The sequence below is a fragment of the Myotis davidii genome, unplaced genomic scaffold, assembly GCF_000327345.1.
Source record: "Myotis davidii unplaced genomic scaffold, ASM32734v1 scaffold524, whole genome shotgun sequence".
Lineage (NCBI taxonomy): Eukaryota > Metazoa > Chordata > Mammalia > Chiroptera > Vespertilionidae > Myotis > Myotis davidii.
Genome location: NW_006299263.1, coordinates 2,978,632 through 3,002,432, shown reverse-complemented (window position 1 = coordinate 3,002,432; position 23,801 = coordinate 2,978,632). Strand labels below are relative to the sequence as shown.

Genomic DNA, 23,801 nt, shown 5'->3' with positions numbered 1-23,801 from the left:
TTCTCTTCTTGCATCAACCCCTTTAGTATTATGTATTGACCTTTATTGTCTCTTGTGATGGCCTTCATTTTGAAGTCTATTTTGTCAGATATGAGTATTGCCACTCCAGCTTTTTTTGTTTCCATTTGCATGGAAATTTTTTTCCCATCCCTTCACTCTCATCCTTTGTGTCTTTTTTCTGAGGTCTCTTGTGGACAGCATATATTTGGGCCATGTTTTTGTATCCATTCAACCACCCTATGTCTATTGATTGGAGCTTTTTAATCCATTTACATTTAAGGTTTTTATTGATAGGTACTTATTTATTGCCACTTTAATTCTTTATGCCTGTTTCTCTCTGTTTCTTTTTCTCATTACAGCAGTCCCTTTAGCGTTTCTTGCAATGCTGGTTTGGTAGTGACAAACTCCTTTAGCCTTTTTTTGTCTGGGAAGCTCTTTATTTCCCCATCTTGAGATAGCCTTGCTGAATTTTTAAAAAAGATAATAATATGGATTATTATTTTTAAAAATATTTTTTAATTGACTTTAGAGAGGAAGGGAAAGGGAGATAGAGATAGAAACATCAGTGAGGAGAGAGCATCATCGATCGGCTGCCTCCTGCATGCCCCCTACTGAGATTTGAGTCCACAACCTGGACATGTGCCCTGACCTGGAATCGAACCGTGATCTCCTGGTTCATAGGTCAATGCTCAACCACTTAGCCACACCACCTGGGCAATTGTGAGCTGTTTTTTTTTATGTTAAAAATAAAAACTACATATTTCAGAAATGAACTGAGTCCCCAGGTAGAGGATTAAAGATTAAAGAAACTTTAAAGCTAAGTTTGAGTGCCAGGACCCTCGCCTGACGCTGAAAAAGACTAGTCACCAAGGAAGTCTGAGGTGCCCACTGCGGCCTTCCAAGGTCCAGGGCTGGGGCTTACCTGGTAGGGATTGTTTCTGCAGGCATTTGGAGCTGTGGAGGCCATTTCGGACCGGATCTGCATCCTTACCAATGGGCATGTCAACGTGGAGGTGTCCGCCGAGGACCTGCTCACCTGCTGTGGCTTCCAGTGTGGAGAAGGGTGAGTCTGAGGCAGCACCTTCCATGAGGGAATGGCACCTGGGAGACCTGGGCTGAGGCCTCCTTAGGTGGAGGGTGACTGAGGCTCCCTGGGGTGGGAGTGACATTGAGGACAGATGTGGTCGAGGCACTGTGGGAATCTGGGGAATCTGGAAGCAGGCCCTAGTATGGCTGCTGCTTCCTGGAAGGCTCCTAAACCCAGGCTGGCCCCACAGGGCTGGCTGTGGGTGATGGGGTCTGGGCAAAACAGATGGGCTCAGGATTCGTGGTTAAATTTCTGATCTCAGATCTGATTTTTCTGCTCAAGGCAATATAATAGCCTCAGGACCCGTTTCCTTATCTGTAGTTAATAATGGTTCCCCAGATTGGTCACCCTGCCTCGTGTGCTGCCCTCTAAAAAGAGAAAGGTGTGTCCACCAGTTAAGTTTGAATTTCTGGCACTGGTGTTTTGGTTAGTACCCTGGGGAATTCGGTGTGCTCCCTCATTGAGAACCCCTGTTCTAGAAAGGACACAATCTGGTTTGGTGTAGACAGGAATCTGAGTGTCCTTCTGTCTTCTCGAGGGTCTTGGTGGGTGAGGTGGAGAGCTTGGGTGATTCTCTGGAAGGACAGTCCAGGGGAGGATGAATTGGGAGTCTGTTGGGACCTGGGAGAACCGTTTTGCCACTTGCCGAAGGCAGTGGTGGCTCCACCAGGCAGTGGTCTGGGAGCAGCTAGCACCTCTCTCACGATGACTTTTAATGAATGGCTCTTTTCTTAGCTGTAATGGGGGCTTTCCCTCTGGCGCTTGGAACTTCTGGACAAAAAAAGGCCTGGTGTCTGGTGGCCTCTATGACTCCCATGTAGGTGAGTGTCTGCCCTGAGTCCCTATCTAGCCAGATGGATTTTATAAGCAGTAACTAATGATGGTCTCATTTTCCGCTATAAAGAAGATTGAGGTTTGAGGGTGAGAGTCCTGGGCTGGAAAACAGGGTAGAAAGACAAGCCAATCCTCTCAATGGCAAAATTAGCAATGGGGGTGGGGGTGGGGGGTTGAGGGTGTGGGGGGAGAACAGACCCAGGCTGCAGACTTAGGGGTATCTACTGTTCCTGTGAGTCATCATCCTAATTCTTTCTGGCCTCGAAAAGTCTCTGTAGGGGCTGTTGGCCAAGACCTTCCTTTCTACTTGGTCCCTACAGGTTGCAGACCCTACTCCATCCCTCCCTGTGAGCACCACGTGAATGGCTCTCGGCCCTCATGCACAGGGGAAGGCGGGGAAACCCCGCAGTGTAGCAAGATCTGTGAGCCGGGCTACACCCCATCCTACAAAGAAGATAAACACTACGGTAAGCACCCTGGGCCTGAGACCCACCGACAGCCTTCCCAAGCCAAAGGAAGAGGCCAGGGCAGCTGAATTAGGAACATGGGATGGAGCAAGGAAGGGCACTAATGCCTCTTGCCTGCCTGCTGTGTTTTCTGTCTCCACCCAGAATTCCATCTCAGGGATGTGGTCTTAGGAGTCAGACCCTCAGAGTTGGAGGGGACCAAACCCCTTGTACAGGGGAGTGACCTGGTTCAGTCCTCCGGTCCAGTCCCACTCTGCCCTCGGGGCCACATTCTCCCACTTCTCAACTTCCAGATCCAGTCCAATCACTCCTCCCTCGGGGTTCCTGGTCACCACCACCCCTCCCGTCCCCCCCTCTCCTCCTCCACAGACTGGGCAAGTCCCCTAGATGCTCAATCTTCACCTGGTGGCTCCCCGTAAATCAGTGAACTGGCTGGTGGAGCCTCTGGAGGCACGTCTCACCCCACCTGCTGTTTTTTTTGCTAGGATGCAAGTCATACAGCGTCCCCAGTAGCGAGAAGGAGATCATGGCAGAGATCTACAAAAATGGCCCAGTGGAGGCAGCCTTCTCCGTGTATTCAGACTTCCTGATGTACAAGTCTGGTGTGTATTGGCCCCAGATGGCCACTGCAGGGAGCGCAGGGGGGCGGGGGGTGTCTGGGTTCAGGTGGGCCAACAGGACCTGATCAGAAGGGGAAGACAGGGTATCCAGAAGGGCAGTGCCAGGCCTCCCCTCACCGGGCTCTGCAGACCCCTCAGCAGCTGCCTCTGCTCTGCTTTCTTGCACCTGTTTGCCTCTTCTGCACATGCTATTCGGATCCCGCTGCAATGTTTTTATATGGCTAGTTCCTGCTCATTCCATTCATCCCTGAATAGCCAGCTCGAAGATCTCCCAGGGGAGCCTTTCCTCCCCTCCCTGGGGCCTCTGGCTCCCGCCTCCATTCTCCTCCATTGCTCTGTCAGCATATCCATCACCTTGTAACTGCAGATTTTGTGTCTGGGTTGAGTGACCTTCTTTATTCATCGTTTCTTGGCAAAGCCCTAGCCTTATGCCTACCACCCGCATGGACAAGGAAACAGGGACCTGGCCAGTCCTCAGCCCGAGAGCTGTCTTAGAAACCCCTCACCCCCGATGAACAGTCTGTGCTGACCACTTCTGTCTCATGTACATGCTGCTAAATTGAAAACTCCACAGTTCTCAACTCTTTGAAAGGATTAGACCAGTGGTTCTCAACCTTCATAATGCTGTGACCCTTTAATACAGTTCCTCATGTTGTGGTGACCCACAATTTCATTGTTACAAATTGAACATAATGAAAGCATAGTGATTAATCACAAAAACAATATGTAATTATATGTATTTTCTGATGGTCTTAGGCCACCCCTGTGAAAGGGTGGTTTGACCCCCAAAGGGGCCGTGACCCACAGGTTGAGAACCGCTGGATTAGACAAAAGAAGATTCTGATAAGAAAAAAATACTATAAATTTGGTAATTTTTAAAAAATGTATCTTTATTGACTTGAGAGAGGGAGAGAGAGAAACATCAATGATGAGAACCATTGATTGGCTCCTCCTGCACACCCCCTACTGGGGATCGATCTTGTAACCCAGGCGTCTGCTCTGGATCTGAATCGAAACTGGGATCCTTCAGTCCGCAGGCCCACGCTCTATCCACTGAGCCAAACCAGCTAGAGCCAAAGTTGGTAGTTCTTAGCACAGCCCCCATGTTAGTTAAGAATACATTTCCAGCAAAGTGACTCACTAGGGTACAGCTGGCTGGCCAGCTCCCTGAGCACTTTTTCTGTCCCATTGATCGACACTGGCTCCACCAGCTCAGCTCTTTTCTGCATCTCCTCTCTGGTGACCCCAGACAGCAGGTGAACTCTCCGCCACACACTGCTTTCAACAAATCATTACATGGAGTCCTAGTATGTAAAACTGACCATTGGTATTTAAACGTTAAATTATTTCTTAAATTCTAATTTACAACTTTAGTTTTAAAGGCAACCAACAGGCATGTTTCATTGGACTCCCATTTTAATGTTTACTCAACATAATTGTGTTGGGCTTTCAAAAATATATTCAAATAAATCCCGAATAGAGAACCCCCGTTTGAAAACAATAGGCCTTTTGGGCCCTGCTTATCCTGCCTGGGGAGCCGGCTGACGTGGAGGGGTGCTGTGAGGGATGGGCAGTGGCTGGGTCTCAGCCTGACTGTTTTCCTTTCTCAGGTGTGTACCAACATGTCACTGGAGAAATGGTGGGAGGCCATGCAGTCCGCATTCTGGGCTGGGGGGTAGAGAACGACACCCCCTACTGGCTGGTAGGCAACTCCTGGAACACCGACTGGGGTGACAATGGTGAGTGCCGCTCCCTTCCTGCTAAGAATAGGGTGTTACGAGCCAGAACACAGTTGTCATTTTATCTTCCTCTGCTCTACCCACTGCACAGCTCCAAATCCTAGGCTTGACCGTGACCTTCCAGGTGCTAGTGGGCTAGTTTCCCTCTGCCCCAAGGGCAGCTTCTGATCCTGAGAGAGGGTGGTAGGGAGCAGGGCCCAGCTTCAGATCGCTGTGCCTCCCATCCCCTTGCACCAGGTGCAGTGACAGATGACATGGGGTTGATGTGGAGCAGGGTTGCTGTGCAAACAGTGGAAGCTGATAAAGCATTCTGATGCTGGTTTGGTGTCTGGTGACTTTCGCTCCTGGGTCTTTCAGGGATGAGTCTGAATATGTTGGCAAGGCCCCAAACCCAAGGCGTACTTTAAAGGCATCTTACTTTTGCTTTCCAGGCTTCTTTAAAATCCTCAGAGGACAGGATCACTGTGGAATTGAGTCGGAGATCGTGGCTGGACTCCCCTGCACGGACCAGTACTGGAAAAGGATCTAACCTGCTGTGGGCCCTTCCAGCCAGCCCTGGGGCAGTGTTTCCTGAAATATAGCCAGTGGGGCTGGGGTGACATAAGGGATAGGAATGTCTTTTATTCTTTGAGTACAAATGGGTTTTAGACAGGGCCTGAAGGACTGGATTGGGCCAAACCTTGTGTCTACCATGAGAGCAGTCTTCCAAGGAGACACAGCCAAGGCCTGGCTACCTCCCAGGCCACTCAGTGGACTGTTGTCACAATGCATTTAAACCACTGCTACGTGCAACGCAAGTCCTTCCCCCTTAGACTAGTGCTGCTCGGCTCTTCCTGCAACCACCTCCACATCCTTCGTCCTCCATCTGTGCATCACCAGGGAGCATGATAGGCCTACAGGGTTCGCATTTTTTTCAAAGGAACGAAAGGTGGATTTCCTAATCGTAGCTTCCCATGCATCCCACCATCAGCAGTACCTCTGAGCAAGCAGCTTTCTAATTTGGAAGTAGGTTGAGAAGAGAAATAGTGGGGCAGCCCTTTGGAAAAAGCCACTCTCCTGGGGCTCCTGCATCTGTCGAGCTTTGCAGTGTTGCTAACCTGCTCTGATCTTGGCATGATTTTTTAAATAGAAGTTTTATTTTTTTGTGCACCTCAGCTGATCATGAGAATGAAGTAGTCTAATGTTGGAAGAACTGTACTAGTTTTACCAACTGTCTCCTGAAAACAAACTGGGTGGTCTTGATTTGACTGACTGACCTCTTAATACAATGAGAATGAGAGAAACCAGCCTTTATTGTTTAAAAATCACTGCTATACCCTATTAAAGAAGGAATACTGTGCCAATAAAAGGTTTCTCCAATGTCAGGTCTGTTCTGGTGGGACCTCGAAGATCATTTGTAGATTCGTGGCTGCTGTCTATCCTTACCCCACACACAGAAACATGGGCTCATGGGTCTGGGTGCTCTTTACACTCTAATCAGGGCTGTCAGTCGAGGGGAACAAAGTAAATACCTAATTTTAGCTTCTGTCCACTCCAGCATCCGTTCAGACCACAGCTTTTCTCTTTGTAGTCCCTGTCACGGCCCATGTCCTACTGGAGGACCAGCTTTCCCTGGCGCCTCCCACTGCTGGAATGGGGTGGAGGCAGAGCCTGGTGCGCTACGTGGCAAGTTCCCTGTGACTTTAATTTACTGCTGGTTAAGGAAGATTCCTTTGGATAGGTCTAGCTAAGAATCATAAGCCACGAGGTACACCAGTTCTTGAGGGGAACAGAGGCAACTTGAAGAATCGATATCCATCCCATTGGCCTGTCAATATCTTATTTCCCTTCCCCACCTGAGAGTTGGACTAGCTCTTCCCAAAATCATGAAGTTTGACTTCTGATGTGACTCAGAAGAATCAGAAGCTCCTAAGATAACTTCTTAAACACCCAGTGAACACTAGGAAAAATCTATAAAACCCAGCATAGCATTTACCAAAGCTATAAATTCATAACATTTTATTAACATTCAGATGAGAATATATTCATAACCTCAATGAAGTTATTTACCTACTCCCACACTGAGTTGAATAATTCCATTTTCACGCACTTTCTCCTACCTCCACAGTGTTCCCTGCAACTCCATCCTCATCCCAGAAGCCAGGAGGGATGTGCAAAATGATGTAACATGATGGTCATCTTCACATCTGGCTTAAGGAGTTTTTGTTAGAAAAAAATAGGGATCAGCATCAATAAACCTCAAGTTATCGCCATTGATCATTACCTCAGCTACCACTGTGAGGAGGAATCAGGTAGACTGCATGCCAGGACTGCCATACATTTTATTAATTACATTAAAGTGTGGTATAAAGGGCGGGGTTGCCAGGTTCAGCAAATAAGATACAGGATGCCCAATTTGATTTGAATTTCAGACAATGTTTTTAGTACGTGTGCTGCGAAAGCGAACGATTTTTTATATAAATATATCTCATGCAATATTTGGGATATAATTATACTTAAATTTATCCGAGTTTTAACTGGGTTTCACCCTGCATTTCATCTGGCAGCTTTAGTAGAAAAACATTTAAAAGGGAAACATCTGAAGTCTCAAGAAAGGGAGGTGTGGGCCTGAGATCTAAGACCTCTACCCAAGTCAGTGACGTAAAAATGCCGCCGCTTTCCAGCTGGGAGGGGCCTAAGGTCACCAAACCACACAAGCTTGGCAAGTCCCACAGGTCGTGGCTGAGCCACAGGAGAAGCTTCTGGGATGTCCACCTCAGACCAAGGCTCTGTCCACCATGAACTTCAGAGCTTACCTTAGACTTCACACAAATTCTTAACCCGTCCTGGAATCTCAAACCAAGTTGCTGTTTTTTAAATATATTTTATTGATTTTTTACAGAGAGGAAGGGACAGGGATATAGAGTTAGAAACATCGATGAGAGAGAAACATCGATCAGCTGCCTCCTGCACACCCCCTACTGGGGATGCGCCTACAACCAAGGTACATGCCCTTGACCGGAATCAAACCTGGGACCTTTGAGTCCGCAGGCTGACGCTCTATCCAGTGAGCCAAACCGGCCAGGGCTCAAACCAAGTTTTGATGCTTTAAACCTCTTGAAAGATTACTATTGAGTCTGGTTCACAGGTGAATGGTGGGTACATGGCAAGTCAGTAGTTTCTCCAGGGCTGAGCCTCAAGTGAACCAATTATCTGAAGCTTCCCTGGACCAAAAAACTAAGCCAACTGTCCGGTGGCGGCTGTCACAGGAGGAAAATCAGTGTGGGCATGTGTACAACAATGCAAATCCAACACCATTGCTGGAAAAACCTCAAATTCACCAAATCACACTTCATAAAGGACTGCAGCAAAGAGTAGGCTATATGCTATATACACCCAGAGAGCACTATTGGCTTCTAGAAAGCACTGGGCCGCGCCCTACACGCGATTCTCAGCCTGAGGGGCTTCAGGCACCCCTAGAGGGGCCAGGTCCCTCCCTAGTCCAAGCTGAGATCTCAGCGAGTCACTGGGTGAGAGTACATCACAAAACGGCTGTGCTGGGAAGGAGGAAGGTGAACAGGGCGCTAGAATTGGGCTGCGTACCATTCAGCTTTCAGGCCAATCACCTGAACATGGCTTTTGCCTTTCTTGAGGCTTCAGTGTATACACTGGTAACGAAAAGAAACAAAAGCTGAGTTTAAAACCCTGAAAGCAGCTAAGGGAACTGGCCAAAAGCAGAGAAGGCTGGCAGCTAATCAGGCTACCAGCTGGAGCAGCGCGGCGGCTGTCATGGGCCCCTTTCCCAGCTCCCAGCAGGCCATTGGGCAGGGTCCAGGCAGCTGTGTCCTTATTGGTACTACACCAGGTGGCATCATGGTGCCATCTGTCCCTCAAACACTAATTCCACCCTTGAGTTCCTTTATCTGCCACACTCACCCAAGCTTTCAAGTGAACTAACTGCATTTGACCACTGCAGAGTAATTCATTATTTTACAATATCAAAAACAGCCTTAACGAGACCAATCTTCAACAATGGGGCTTAGGCAATCTTTCTGAAAGGTAACCTCTTCAAAGAAAATGCTACCAGACACCATGAAGTTAATTCCCAGCCTTCATGTGCAGAACATGGTCTGTATTCGTAGGAAACGGAAAAATTACCCAGAGCTGTAAACTTCACAGCTATTACCTTCTGAAGAAAAAAATGAGAGAAACAAACGAACATGAAGAAAATTCAGTTCACTTTTCTACTAGGATGAGAGATCAAAGGTTGCTTTAAACACATTTAATTATAACTAGTCAGGATGCACACAGATCTGTCGGGCGTCCCAGGGCAAACACCTCCCAACCTACACCACCGAGTGTGCACCATCAGCCACCATGTGCAGGTGAGCACAACCCACAGGTACCAGGTGTGAGGGTGAGGGATCCTCTTTTATTCTCTTCTCAGCTGCACCTCAGTTTCTCAGGGTCCAAGCCCACAGAATTACAGGATTAAAGCAGGAGGGGAGAAAAGGGGAAGCCAATATCCCTCTTTGAAAAAAAGGTCAGTCTATTTCATGGTGAACAGATCAGTGTTCTCCAGTCTGGACGTAGTCTTCTGTGACCTGAGATAGGGTACTCACATACTGCCAGCTCAGGGCAGCCAGGAGCATGAGAAACGACAGGTAAATGGGGGAGTAGTGGCTTCGGGAGGTCAGCTGACAGCTGGGAAGATTCTGTGTTCTGATGGTGGAGATGATCTGCCTGGTTTTACTGGAAGATGAATCTGAGTTGGGGATTCTGTGATAGATCTGTTAACAAAAAGAAAAGACAGTAAGTGCTACTACTTACTGAGTCCTAGGACCTATATAAACATAGTGTGTTGACTTCTTACAACAACTCCAAACAGGTAGGGATTTTATGCCCATTTTACCAAACAGAACATGAAAGTAATAACCCCAAGTCACTCCACCAATGGGGCAGGCTACCAACCGAGGCCTGTGTAATCCCAAAGCGTGCCTTATGGAGCAAGCAGGGAGGCCTGAGCCATGCTGCACCGGGAGCTACTGGTCCTCAATGATCATCCATCCCCACACCTCCCACAGCCAGGAGCACAGTAGGTGCTTGGTAATGTCAGCATAGTTTCTAGGCTGAAGCAGCATACGACGAAGGGGAAACAATACCAGAAAGACTAGCAGACACAGCTTAGGCCAAGACTGAATCTGTGGGATGGGCAACAGACTGGATGAAGAAAGGCAAGAACAGAAACAGGTCACCTGAGTCATCCAAAAGTCCCCCCTGCACCGCCACACCTACCTCTTCTGCAAACCTCTGAAACATCCGCTGAGCCCACTCCTCCTCCACATGCCTCCAATTACTGCCTCTGGTTAAGCCCCCAATGACTCTCCCCAATGACTCTCCGCCTCTAAATTGAGCTCCTGCCTCTATGCTAGACTAACAAAATCCACTCATCTGTTCTCCATACTGTCAGAGACCTAAAACCTCCGCTGACAACCTCAGTGGCTCCCTACTGCCAGCTGAGGAAGTTCTGAGCTCCGGACGTAGAGCCAAGGCCGCAATGACCTGGGCCCGCCATACCTCCCTTCTTCACACTCAGGAAACAAAGGCCTGTGTTGTTTTACATGTGCTACTACTGCACACTGTTCCTTTCTTTGCTCACACCACTCCCTCTGCTGGAATGCTGTTCCCACGCTCCTTTACCTAGCTCTTACCTATCGCCCAAGACTTAAGTTTGCCATTATGTCTTCTAGAACAGCCGCCAACAACTGGACCACGTGAGGTCCAAAAGGTTGGCGACCACTGTTCTAGAAAACTTGCCTTGACCCCCCCCCGGTTGGGCCTAGTGTCACTCTCCTGTACATAGTACTACCTTACCTCTTACATTGAAATCATCTAGCTGCTCCCTAACTAGACTGCAAGCTCAAAGGCACTTCCTCTTATTCATCTTACCTCCAACCTAGCACTGTGCCTGGCACACAGGAGGCCCTCCATAAATGTTTACAGACTCAAACTGACAAACCAGTTAGGAGGTTAATAAGATGGGAAGTGACAATGATCTGAGCTGAGGGGCAGCAGTGGTTGAAGAGCACAGAGCAGGATTTTTTAGAAAATAATTGTTTTCCAAACTTTACATTATGTAATGGGTATTTTTTCTCACAAATATTTATTCTTGCCATCTTCCTTCTTCCCTACCCAAAAGCACAGCTGCAATTTCATATAACGAAGAAATAAAAGAATATGCCTACAGGAATATGCTAGTTTTGTCTAATATCTAATATGTTACAAAGGACAATTATAGAGAGAAAACAGAGATGGGGATGAAACTACAATTCTTCAAAACAAACTTTAGATGGAATTATACCTATAAGAACAAGGAATACATAAGTAAAATAAAAGGTCAAAATCCCCTTACATTCCCTCCTCCTCAGCCACGGGCTAGTATAGTTACTTTTACACCTACTCTCGTTATACCTTTATAAGTCTCTATACGTTAGAATGCATAAAATGTCATATATGTTAACAATACTCAGACACATTACTTTAAACAAAATAAGTGATGCCCAAAATCAGAGGCCAGCAAATTTTTTCTTAAAGAACCAAAAACTATTTGCCCTGCTGCAGCTACTCCATTCTGCCACTGTGTTACCAGCAGCGGACAATATGTAAAGCAACAGATGTGGCTTTATTCTAATAAACAGTTATTTACAAAAATGAGGTCAGCCAGCCGTGGCTGGCCCACTTTTACCCTAAATCCAACTGTGAATAACACCTAGAATTTCATTCCAATAGTTAAGGAAAACACCAAATAAAATAAAATTTTAATATAGAATAGCCTACAGTATTTTAAGAAAAGGTTTTCTAAAATCAGTGATAAATAAAACTGTGAAACTAAAACATTCCCTGAACTTTGTACTACAGAAAATGTCTGTAATTCATATAAAATGGAGAAATAGTGCCCAGAATGCATTACAGTCGTCCCTTGGTATACGCAGTAGGTTGGTTCCAGGGCCCTGCAAAGAGACCAAATTCCAAGGACATTCAAGTCCCTTATATAAAACTAGAGGCCTGGTGCGTGAAATTTGTTTACTCAGTGGTGGTGGTGGTGGGAGGGGGGGATCCCCCACTCAGCCCAGCCTGTGCCCTCTTGCAGTCCAGAGTCCTTGGAGGGTGTCTGACTGCTCCCCGCAGGGAGCGGCCTAAGCTGGCAGCCGGACATCCTTAGTGCCACCGCGGAGGCGGGAGAGGCTCTCGCCACCGCCTCTGCTCTCGCCAGCCATGAGCCTGGCTTCTGGCTGAGCAGCACTCTCCCTGTGGGAGCACGCTGACCACCAAGGGGCAGCTCCTGTGTTGAGCATCTGCCCTGGTCAGTGAGCGTCATAGCAACCGGTCATTCTGTGGTTTGGTCTATTTGCATATTAGCCTTTCATTATATAGGATGCCATAGTATTTGCACATAACCTAAGCACATCCTCCTGTGTATACTTAAAATCATCTCTAGATTAATTATAACATCTAATATAATGTAAATGTCATGTAAATAGTTGTTAGGGAATTGTTTAGGTAATAATGAGAAAAAGTCTGCACATCTTCAATATAGACACACCCACCACAGATTTAACTATACTGTACATGTCAGCAACAACCTAACTTTTTTTCCTAATTACTTTTTTTAAAAAAAATATTTTTGATTCAGAGAGGAAGGAAGAGAGAAAGAAACATCAATGATGAGAGAGAATCACTGATGAGCTGCCTCCTGCACATCCCCTATTGGGGACCAAGCCTGCAACCCAGGCATGTGCCCTTGACCAGAATTGAACCCAGGACCCTTCAGTCCACAGGCCGATGCTCTATTCACCAAGCCAAACCAGCTAGGGCCCTAATTACTTTTGACCTGTGGTTGGTTAAATCCCAGATGTGGAAACAGTACAGAGGGCCAACTGTATCCAGTGTCAAAAGGTTAATTCAACCCCTTAGCATCATGAACATCATGAACAGAATAGCTTCTGAAGTCAGGAAGACCTGGGCCCAAATTATGGCTCCAGTGGGCTCAGGGCCTCAAGTTTCCTTCACCTTACTAGTATCAATCTATTCAGTTGCTATGCCAGGCACAGAGTAAGCCCCAAGTGCTGCTGGACTGTCCCAAGTATTGTCGGCAGCAATATTTTGGTCAATGGCTGAACACTCATCCAGTCAGTAAAAGAATTTTAGGATTTTAAAAAAATTTGGTCATCTCTTATACCTCCTACAGATGCTTCTGGTATAAATACTGAGGTCCAAAACTTGTCAGATAAAAAAAAGAGCGGAAATAAAAGGAGTATGTGCAATGTGCAATAGACATCAGAAGAAATAATAGTTTGCAGAATTCTGTTTTTGATGATCCTGCTGTTATAAATCACATCCCTGTAAAGGCATAACCAGGGGACCAGAAGGATGTGGAAAACTATTGAGAGAGGTGATCTCTGGGAAGGGAGGAATGAAATGGGTCATTTTATGTTTTCAAATACTTCTGTAGTATTTCAATCTTCAAAAGAACATATTAAGGCCTCCACTCTCCAGCTGGCAGTGGCCACCCCCGGCTCAGTTGACAATCAGAAATGTCTCCAGATATTGCCAAAGGTCCCCTCATGGAAGCAAAACCACTCCATCTGAGGACCACCATTCTAGGGCCTCGTGATTAGAGTTTTAGCCTCGAAAAAAAAAAGTTCTTTTGAACCTAGTTATATTTTATTAGAGATTTGACTTAAACCAGCATTTGTTTTATGGTTTTGGCATTTGAAATGGCATTTGTGTTAGAAAACTTAGAAATAATTACAACTTGATGGTTTTCCTTTGCCAAAATTTCCTACCGTGGTTTTTCAATTGAGGCCCATGATGTAATGGCAAGTACGGAGGAGTGTCAGGAAATAAGGTCTGTGGTCCAAGAACCACTCAGTCAGACCATGCATTAGCATACACAAGCCTCAGCTTCACACACCTCACCTGTAAACCAGAACTTTGACTGACCTCTAACATCATCTCCTAGCTCAAAAAACAGGACTGAAAAACAGGATTCTTCGTAGGAGTCCTAGCAGGATTCTATAGGAGTCCCAGCCTTGCTTCATTTAACTCCTCTCACCAGAGTCAACAACCAGCTCCCTCTCTGTGTGCACCCCTGCCCCCGCTAAAGGCCACCAACTCCTACCTCTTTACTACATAACACAGTGAGTTATTAGGGTCATCTAATACCCAAATGACATGGTGAAAGTGAACACTATTTAAATCATAAAAATAGCTACAAATTATCCAGGTAGTTCAATAGCCCACCTCTTCCATATATTGGTATATTATAGCTTTGACAGCTGGCATGTTGGTGGCATCCATCATCAGGGTTACTGCTTGTCCTTTTCGAATCTTCACTACCCCTTTGAACACCTGCTGATTATTGTAACAGGCAGCCAAAGTAGCAATGGCCATTACCTAAAAACAATACACAGAGGACAAAAACACTAATTAATTCAATTCATTTCATAAAACAAAGGAAAGAAGTGGCTCTGTAGGCATTCATCATCATGAGAAGGTAAGAAAATCTTCTATAGAATGAGAAAGAGCTGCCAAAGAGCTAAGATGTAACTAATAACTAACAGAAAATTCTCATAAAGAAAGCATGTTCAGACTTTTACCTTTCTCACTCCCCCCTTTCCCAACAACACACAGAATAATCAGTGGTCTTTGCAGTCTTAAAGGATTCCATAGTTTAGTCATGAAAGTCCTTTTTTTATTTGGGAAAAAACCAAATACAAACCAATGTAACATTTTCCATGCTAGTTATTAGATCTGAAAAATAATCTCCAAAAAATATCTAGTAAGATTTTTCTATTTTGGTTTTTTTTTTCTGTTTTTTCTACAGTGAACATAATCATTATATGTTTAAAAATATCATAGTTGGGGGAGGGAGACAAAAGAAAACCAAAGGTAGTTTCCCATGCTCAAAAGTAAATTTTAGGATAAATGAAAACCTAAATCAGGCACACAGGTCTTAGTTCCAAGAACCATTCAAGCTTGGCTATCAGAACAAGAGTAAAGCAAGTTTCCAAATCAGTTAAATCCTCTTTCTTAGTTTATTAAAAACTGAAACTGCCCCGGCCTGCTGCTCAGTGGTTAGAGCACTGGCCCATGGACTGAAGGGCCGTAGGTTGCATTCCCGTTCAAGGGCACATTTGCGGGCTCCCGGGAGGCAATCAATTGATCTCATATCAATATTTCTCTCTCCCTCTCTCTTGATCTCACATTGATGTCTCTCTCTCTCTCCCTTTCTCTCACTCTCCTCCCCTCCTCCTTCCTTCCTCCCTGCCCATATTGATGTCTCTCTCTCTCTTTCTCTCACTCTCCTCCCCTCCTCCTTCCTCCCTCCCTGCCCCCTCCTCTTCCACTCTGTCTGAAAATCAATGGAGAAACATCCTCAGGTGAGGATTAAAAAAATAAAACAAAAAAAATAAACTGGTAAAGACATTTTTTAAAAATTGATTTCAGAGAGGGAGAGAGACAAACATCAATGAGAGACACATTGATCGACTGCCTCCTGCACGCCCACATCCCCTACTGGATGGAGCCTGAAACCTGGGCATGTGCCCTGACCGGGAATCAAATCCAAGACCTCTTGGTCTATGGGATGACGCTCAATCCATGGAGCCACACCAGCCGGGCTGGTAAAAGCATTTTCACTGTAAGCTCCTAAAACATCAAGGGGCTAGAATCCATAGGATCAGTTTCTGTTAGCCTGAGTTTTAAAAATAGGACAGCAAATTTTAGGTGCTTAATTAAGACTTTTCATGATAATAGCTTCACCTACTCAGCATTCCCCATAAATCTAGGGAAGGAGCAGACTTCACCTTGAGGCTTAGCTGAGTGCGGTGGTTGTAAGGCACAGGGGAGGTGTTGTGAAACACTGCCTGCCCCCCAGCCAAAAAAATAAACTAGAGTCATCTTTTTAAAGAACCTTATTCCTGAATACAGCAGACCAAAATAGTAGATGCATTCTACCCACCGCCATCACTACCACCATCCCACTCCCTTTAACCTCTACCTCCCATACACAACAAGCATAGCCCTATTCCATACCTGAGGAATAGCACAAAAGTTAAACACACTTTGGTTTCTAAGTCTGGAAAGGTAGGTGATGACATCTGGAATGTGATGTAGAGCATTGGTTATAAGTTCATTCAGACACTGTACGGCCAAGTCAATATTCTCTGGCTTAGCAAAATCACCCAACTTCTTAACATACTTGCTCCAAACCTAGACAGGTAAAAAGATCAAATACAAATCAAGATGTGCATAGAGAAAAGTGTACAAGCAATATGAAAGGATCTTTGTGAATAAGAACTATTGGTACACAGCTGAATCTTCTTTAGCTGCTGCCTCATCTTTCACCAAGATTTAGTCTCTTTTAAGCTACACCCAATGGCTATTTATAACTACAAGTGAAGGACTAATCACAACCTAAGGGTACATAAAGTACTTGGGAAAGTGTCCCTTTGGGACAATTAGTGCAGCATGTACTAAGCCAGTGGTTCTCAACCTTGGCTGCACATTAGAATCACCTGGGAATCTTTTTAAAATCCTGATTTCTGGGCCTCATCCTCTGGAAATTCTGTTTCTTTGTTATGGGGTGGGGCCACAACATTAGTAACAAAGAAACAGAATTTCCGGAGGATGAGGCCCAGAAATCAGGATTTTAAAAAGATTCCCAGGATTTTTTTAAAGATTCCCAGGTGATTCTAATGTACAGCTAAAGTTGAGAACCACTGGTCTAACCACTATGCTGTACAGCTGAAACTATTACAAAATGAAATTGAATGTAGCCACAACCGGTTTGGGTCAGTGGAGAGAGCATCAGCCTAAGGACTGAAGGTCCCATGTTCAATTCTGATCAAGGGCACATGCCCAGGTTGCAGGCCCGATCCCCAGTAGGGGGCGTGCAGGAGGCAGCCAATTAATGATTCTCTCTCATCATTGATGTTTCTATTTCTCTCTTCCTCTCCCTTCTTCTCTGAAGTCAATAAAAATATATTTTTAAAAAACTGAATGTAAAATATAATTGAAAAATAAAAGTAAATAAATAAAAGCACTTCGTCTTAGGAAACTACTTTATGGAAAGCAAAAGGTAAATGCTGGAATAAAATCAGCAAATAGTTATAAAATTGTCTAGCTTTCCTTCTGAATAAAAATCACTTTGTCAAAGCCTTTCCTTTTCCTGTCTACTTTTTAATTGTTGAAGATCAACCCTTGTCTGTTAAATGAGCATCTGTAGTTTTTGCCTATCTAGCATACTTTCCCTCTATTTTTTAAAATAAATCTTTATTGTTTAAAGTATTACAAATGTCCCCCCCTTTCCCCTATTGACCCCCTCCATCTCAGCCCCGCCCCTGCCCCAGGCCTTCAGCACCCTATTATCTGTGTCCATCTTTCCCTCTTCTTGCCCTAGAATCCTTCTGGCTTAGGGGGGTGGAGGCGGGCAGGAATCCATTCTGTGTGTATTGGGAAGATATAATCCGAGTCTGGATAGAGTACTCAGCCCTCTGGTTCTAGTAACTGGTTGAGGGAATCATGCCCTGTGAATCAGACCTCCCTAAGAACTTTTTTAAAGCTAGTAGGTTGTGAGTCATGGGTCGTTATAGCCACCACTTGGAGAATGTCTGCCAAGAGAAAGGGCACAGAGCCTGATTACATAGTCTGAATCCCTGGATTCAGCCAATCTACTTACAAGAAGCAAACAACATCTTAACCTACTTTATATATTCTCTTATGTTGCTTAAGGTACTTTAATTTGCATTTCTGTCACTTGCAACCAAAAGGGTTTAATGGGGTTTGTTTTCAGAAAGTGTTTTAAATTATTTTCCCCCAAGTCCCCTGAATTTGTTACCTCTTGAGGCCAGAACTCTCTTCCATCTTGCTGATCTTCCAGATAATCACGAATGATGTTTGTTTTCTGCAGAAACAGGCCCATGGAGTTGGCACACTCTATGTCTTCACCAACTAATGGGTCTTCTAACTCTGAGGCCGAGAACAGACGAGAAAGGCCAATTCCCACCAGCCCGGCAACATAGTGGCAGTACTGTAAAAGATTAGTTTTAAAGTACTTTAATAATAATTTTTTTACTAAAATGAAAATGCTAGAGATCATTAGCTACAAAAGTACAGGCTCCAAACAATATGTGTAAGATCTCATTTTGATTAAAAAACACAAATATACACTATGGACATGTAAGGGCATCCAAGAAGGATGTGCACAAAAGATTTAACAAAAGTAACCTCTAGCTGGCGTTTTCTTTTTTATTACTTGCATTTTCTTTATTTCTAGAATAAAAGGTTATTTAAAAAATAAACTAGTAAACTTTTTGTATCAAAAAGTGGGAGTGAAGGCAATGAGGAAATAATATATATTCTAATAGAAACTTGAATATGGAGTCTAATCTTGAAGGCATTTCAAGATTATGCAGTATCTCAAAATCCTCATTATACAGAAAAACAAAGTACTACCAGGATGTTCTTGAAACTTTTAAGCACTCTGTACAGGGTGGGGCAAAAGTGAGTTTACTGTTTTGAATACTCAAAACACAGAGTATTATTTATTAATTATTGTATTATTTCCATACAAACAACTGTAGACCTACTTTTGCCCCATCCTGTATATACAATCCTCACAAACATTGTATGCAGCACATACTATTGCCACCCTTTTACAGACGTGGAAACGGAGGCAAAGAAGTTGATTAACTTGTCCAAGATCACTCATCTGGGAAGTTAAGGCCACACATCTGGGAAGGCAGAGGCCAAGGATTCAAAGCCAAGTAGTCTGGCTTAAGAGACAGGCTTAACAACTTTGCTAAAACGGCTGTGCTCTAAAGCAGCGGTTCTCAACCTGTGGGTCGCGACCCCTTTGGGGGTCGAAGGACCCTTTCACAGGGGTCGCCTAAGACCATCGGAAAACACATATATAATTATATATTGTTTTTGTGGTTAATCACTATGCTTTAATTATGTTCAATTTGTAACAATGAAATTGGGGGTCACCACAACCTGAGGAACTGTATTAAAGGGTTGCGGCATTAGGGAGGTTGAGAACCACAGTTCTAAAGGGGTTTTAGTAAGCTAATAATTATCAAAGTATCTACCCTAATAAAAGAGAAAAATGGTAATTGGCGTACGACGCTACCCTTTGCATTGGCTAATCAGGGCTATATGCAAATTAACTGCCAACTAAGATTGGCAGTTAACTGCCAACAAGATGGCGGTTAATTTGCATATGTAGGCACAATGCAGGGAGGCGAAAGGGAAAGCAGGAAGAAGCCCCCTGCCACTGACAGTGATCGGAAACCCAGGGGGGAGCTAAGAGCTGGGGGGCAGGGCAAAGGCAGAGAATCAGGCGCCTTTGCCGCCCGGCCAGTGATAGTAGGAAGTAGGGGTGGAGCCAGCTATGGGAGCTGGGCCGGGTAGAAGCTGGCAGTCCCAGGAGCTAGGGGTCCCTTGCCTGGGCCTAAAGCGAAGCCCACGATCGCAGGGCCGCTGCCGCTGCGGGTCCCCGCTGCCCGGGCTGGACGCCTCAGCCAGAGGCGATCGGCCTGGGCAGGGGTGGAGCCTGCAACCGCGGGGAGCTGGGGGTCCCCTGCCCAGGCATGCTTCCTGGGCCAGAGGCCTCAGGCCTGGGCTGGGGGCAGAACCAGTGATGGGGGGAAATGAGGGTCCCCTGCCGATCCTGCGATTGGAGGGGGATGGGGGGCAACGCCTGAGGGCTCCCAGTATGTGAGAGGGGGCAGGCTGGGCTAAGGGACCCTCCCCCCGCCCCCTCCCACACACACCCCCAGTGCACGAATTTTGTGCACCGGGCCCCTAGTTTACCTATAAAAGTCGTTTGTCAAAGCTATCCTCCCCTGAAAAGAGTATTCTCCAAAGCAACTTAATCCAATGCTTTTCTAAAAGGGATGTCCACTAGACAATCAGAAGTGAAGAGTAGTTAAAGAAGGTACCCTCTGGAGAGGAGTTACGCAAAGAATAAAGTATCTCTGGTTGAAAGTAATACAAAGCCAGGTACTAGTCAAGGACCCACTGACATGGCAAGGAGAAAGCACTTGAAATATGTTCCAGCAGAGGAAGATATGCAGGAATTAGAGAGCAAGAAATGAGCTGTGAGCAACTATAAAAGTTTTTAAAAGAATTACTAGAAATTAAAAACATTAGTACATCCATAGTGTTGTCCAAGGAGAAGTATATTTTATTTTAAGGTAATAGTTCTTTGAAAAGAAATACTCCTAGAATGGAAGTATTCATTGTTCTCCAAAACTGAAGGAAAAAATAAAATCTTTTTAAAGTACTCAATTTTATCTGATCAGAACTTCTATTTAACAACCTATAATTGAGTTTCCTGACAGATCTGCACAGCAGAAAAGGAAATTACTCTGCAGATAACCAGTGCTGATTCTTGGGCAGAAGTTTTAGCTTTAACTTTAAATTCATAAACTGATATTCCAACAGCAATCACCCACGCTTGCTAACTTGGGAAGCATCGACCTACAGTTTCAAAGATGTTGTCATCGAGTTCTGAAGCTTGAAAATTAAGATGGCAGACCTTGGATTTATACTCACTCAATGAATATGTAGTAGCATCTATTTGTGATCCTAAATGTTTGAAACATCTTTGCTTCCAATGAGGTGATGAATTAAGTCTCACAAGCACCACTCTATGAACAATGGGCAAGCCCCCTTCCTCCTACCTTGTGTTTTGATATTTAGTTTAGTCCCCATAGTTGATTAGGTCACTTTGTCTAGGTAAGCACTCTCTCAGCCCCTAACTCCTGCCCTGGTCAACATCCTTCACAGCTGTGCGTTCCAACACATATTTGCTTATAACCACAATACAAATTGTGGGATGTCAAGAAACCTGGAACATCTCATATTGTCTTATTTCTGTAGGAGATGATAGGAAAGGAAGAAGTACTAAAGAGGTGCTCACCCCTTAGCATCTATAATCCAAAGTCAATACCTGTGAATTTTCATGAACTACTTTTATTTCTAAGGAAAAATATATAATCTAACAGTTTAGAAGTAATCTTGTATTAAGATGGAACTTGAAATTTCAGACTCAGATACTAAGATATATATATATACACACACACAGTCCATAATAGAAAGAAGAAAATAACAAAAAGTACATTTTTAAGATCTGAATACTAATATCTCTATACTACATGAAGTAATCTGGCCATTTACCTAAAATTTCACAGCAAATCAGAGACACTTTTGTAAGCTTAATGTCTGTACCTCTGAGATGAGTTATATCTACTTCGGCCTAATTTAATGGTAAACTCTCTATAGTATGAATTATTTCAAATATTAGACTATAAGCCCTTATTAAGGTTTATGATGAGACAGTCAAGCTAAACAGACAGGTTATGGCCCTGGCCGGGTTGCTCAGTTGGTTAGAGCGGTTAGAGCATTGTTCTGATGCACCAAGATTGTGGGTTCAATGCCTGGTCAGGGCACATACAGGAATTAACCAAGAAATCTATATACTAGTATATACTTATATATATAAAAGCCTAAGTGACTAGCCGACCCGCCGATAGCTATGATGTGCACTGACCACCAGGGGACAGACACTCAAGGCAGGAGCAGAAACCACAGGCATGGAAACGTGGAACAGACTGATGAATCTCAGAGAGAAAGGGGGAGGGTGGGAAGAGATTAACCAAAGATCTTATATGCATACTAGAGACTCAGTGCATGAATTTGTGCACCAGTGGGGTCCCTTGGCCTGGTCTGTGGGGATCCCGCCGAAACCGGCTCTCCGACATGCCCCAAGGGGACCCAGATTGCGAGAGGGTGCAGCACAGGCCAGGCCTCTAGTACATAAATAAGTGGAACAACAAATTAATGTCTCTCTCTCTCTTACTAATTAATCAATAAGTAAATTTTTTTAAAAACATCAAAAAATAAACTGATGGATTGTAAAACCAGAAAACCTGGAACGAGTGGACCACTTTCTCCTTCTGAACTTCATGATGAGGACTGCCAGCCTGTCTTATGCCCCCCACACTGCTTTATAGGGACACTAACCTTGTCCCACTCCTCTTCAGAGGTCACGTGCTTATCCAAAAACTCCGCCATCCCAAATCCCATTTTCCGGCAAATGTCGACAATCACTGTTTGATATTTCATAGCCAGATTTCTGAATTCGAGGGAGATCTGAAAGGGAGATAAAAAAAACAGAAAATGTGTATTTACAGTAGGAACCAACATGGATGATACCTATAGATCATAAAGCAAAGCAATAGTAAATTTATAAAGATGCCCAAATGATTCATCTATAAGCCTAACATCTAGATTATGCCTAACTAACATCAGCATTTCTACATATTGAATAATAAATCCAGCAAATTTAAAAAATATTAAAATAGAAGGGTCTAAAAATGCTAGTTTCTAGACTCAAAAGAAGATTCAAAGTCTCACTATACACTCATCTTTCTAATATTTAATAAATGAAATGCTTCAACATAAAACTGAGCATAAATATAAGAATTTTAGGAAGAATGCCTCATTTCAGAAAAACCTCATCATAATGAAAATTCATTTGTGCTAATGTATTTAGTATTTCCTATGTAATAAGCACTGTCTAGACATGGGACAAGCAGCCAGAAATGAACAGAAACTCATTATCCTGCAGAGTTTATATTCCAGTGATCAGTCAACCATATTCTATCACCAGTTCCCAAATTTCTATCACAAAGCTAGTGTCTCCTCCACTATAAGGCCACACTTTTTAACTTTTATACAACTCAATTTAGTTCATTCTGAGACATGCTACCCCAAATTTTTTTCCATAGCCCAAGCTCTTATGATGTTTTTAAAATTCATTGCTACTGCATAAATATCTTAAGTTAAAGGAAGTGTTTATAAGTTACTTTACTCTGCATCAAAGGTGAGAAATACCTGGTCTGTGTTTACAGAAAGGTTAGAAAAACTTTCTCAGGCAACTCCAAAATTTAAGGACCTGGGGAAAAACCAGCTGGTTGCAGGGCACCAAAGGGATTCAGAAGCCTAAAATACTTTAGGATTATTCTATGAGCTTCAACTGTTACATTCCTGCACGCCCCCTCTCTCCGCCCCTAAATCCATAAAAAATCAACCCACTCTCTCCAGAACTTTCTTTCTAGAACAGCTGTTCCAAGCAAAACCAAAGGTAATTCCTGTTGTGGACTGAAACAAATGAGCAAGTCTACCAAAGGTTATTTGGATCCCTGAATCTCCCTAAGACCGGTTCTTTCAACAGATCTTTGGCCAGGCCAGTTCTATTTATAAGAGAGGAAAGGCCAGTGGGGTGGGGGAGGAGCAGCAGCTCAGACTTAAAAACAAACACTCCAAAATAAACATTTCACTGCTGAATTTGAGCCATCCGCTCCAACAACTCTTTGGTACTTGTTACATAATTATATACATTCCAAAAATGAAAACAAAATATCTATGAAAGAGTGGCAATGAGGAGCTTTGTGTTTTCCCATAAACTTGAGGGAAGGAGAAACCATTGCTGACTCGCTCCAAATTCAGTAATAAGTTATGCCCAATGAAGTGAGCCAGGACCTATTTTCTTTTTACCCTTCCAGGTGATTCTGTTTCACAATTACTACAGATTCCCAGGTCCTTAGGGTGATCCCAAGTGCATGAAGAAAGGATACTAGGCCAGTATAACCTAGAAAGGTGTGAGCTCTAATTCCTCATTTAATTATTTCTGATTCTTTTCCTTTCTTCTTCTTTTATATTGTATTGCACTGTATCAACTCTCATTATTCTTCAGACTTTTTTCTTATATTTGGTATAGTATTTTTGGCTTTGACACTGAAGACATGGTATCAGTAATCTGAACCAGCCCTTGCTCCAAAGGAGTCTTTCTCAAACATTCTTTTGTAATGGTGGAGTCCTCCCCTCTCCACTCAGGAATATAGATTTCTTTATCAACAGCAAGAGCCACATAAGAAGCATTCTTCCCTAAAAATTCTGGCAACTATGTACATACAGAAGGGCTTCTTTGGGGTATTAGGGAAAT

The 23,801-nt window shown here is 44.1% G+C and overlaps 2 protein-coding genes across 3 annotated transcripts in view; one reads left to right on the top strand and one right to left on the bottom strand.

The window, feature by feature from the left end:
- Positions 1-7,146, top strand: part of CTSB (cathepsin B) — a 14,224-nt gene extending 7,078 nt beyond the window's left edge. Inside the window, exons 4-9 of the mRNA XM_006774787.2 lie at positions 945-1,063; positions 1,823-1,908; positions 2,242-2,388; positions 2,874-2,990; positions 4,619-4,747; positions 5,179-7,146. Of these exons, the coding sequence (XP_006774850.1) occupies positions 945-1,063; positions 1,823-1,908; positions 2,242-2,388; positions 2,874-2,990; positions 4,619-4,747; positions 5,179-5,276 (696 nt within the window). The 3' untranslated portion in view covers positions 5,277-7,146. The remainder of the gene's footprint in view (positions 1-944; positions 1,064-1,822; positions 1,909-2,241; positions 2,389-2,873; positions 2,991-4,618; positions 4,748-5,178) is intronic.
- Positions 7,147-8,974: 1,828 nt separating this feature from the next.
- Positions 8,975-23,801, bottom strand: part of FDFT1 (farnesyl-diphosphate farnesyltransferase 1) — a 28,531-nt gene continuing 13,704 nt past the window's right edge. Inside the window, exons 3-7 of one of the 2 annotated variants that reach the window (XM_006774785.2) lie at positions 21,818-21,946; positions 17,628-17,819; positions 15,824-16,000; positions 14,030-14,182; positions 8,975-9,516 (exon numbers count right to left, since the gene is read on the bottom strand). In XM_006774785.2, coding sequence (XP_006774848.1) covers positions 9,295-9,516; positions 14,030-14,182; positions 15,824-16,000; positions 17,628-17,819; positions 21,818-21,946 — 873 coding nt within the window. In that variant the 3' untranslated portion in view covers positions 8,975-9,294. The remainder of the gene's footprint in view (positions 9,517-14,029; positions 14,183-15,823; positions 16,001-17,627; positions 17,820-21,817; positions 21,947-23,801) is intronic. The other variant, XM_006774786.2, reaches the window with a different exon arrangement.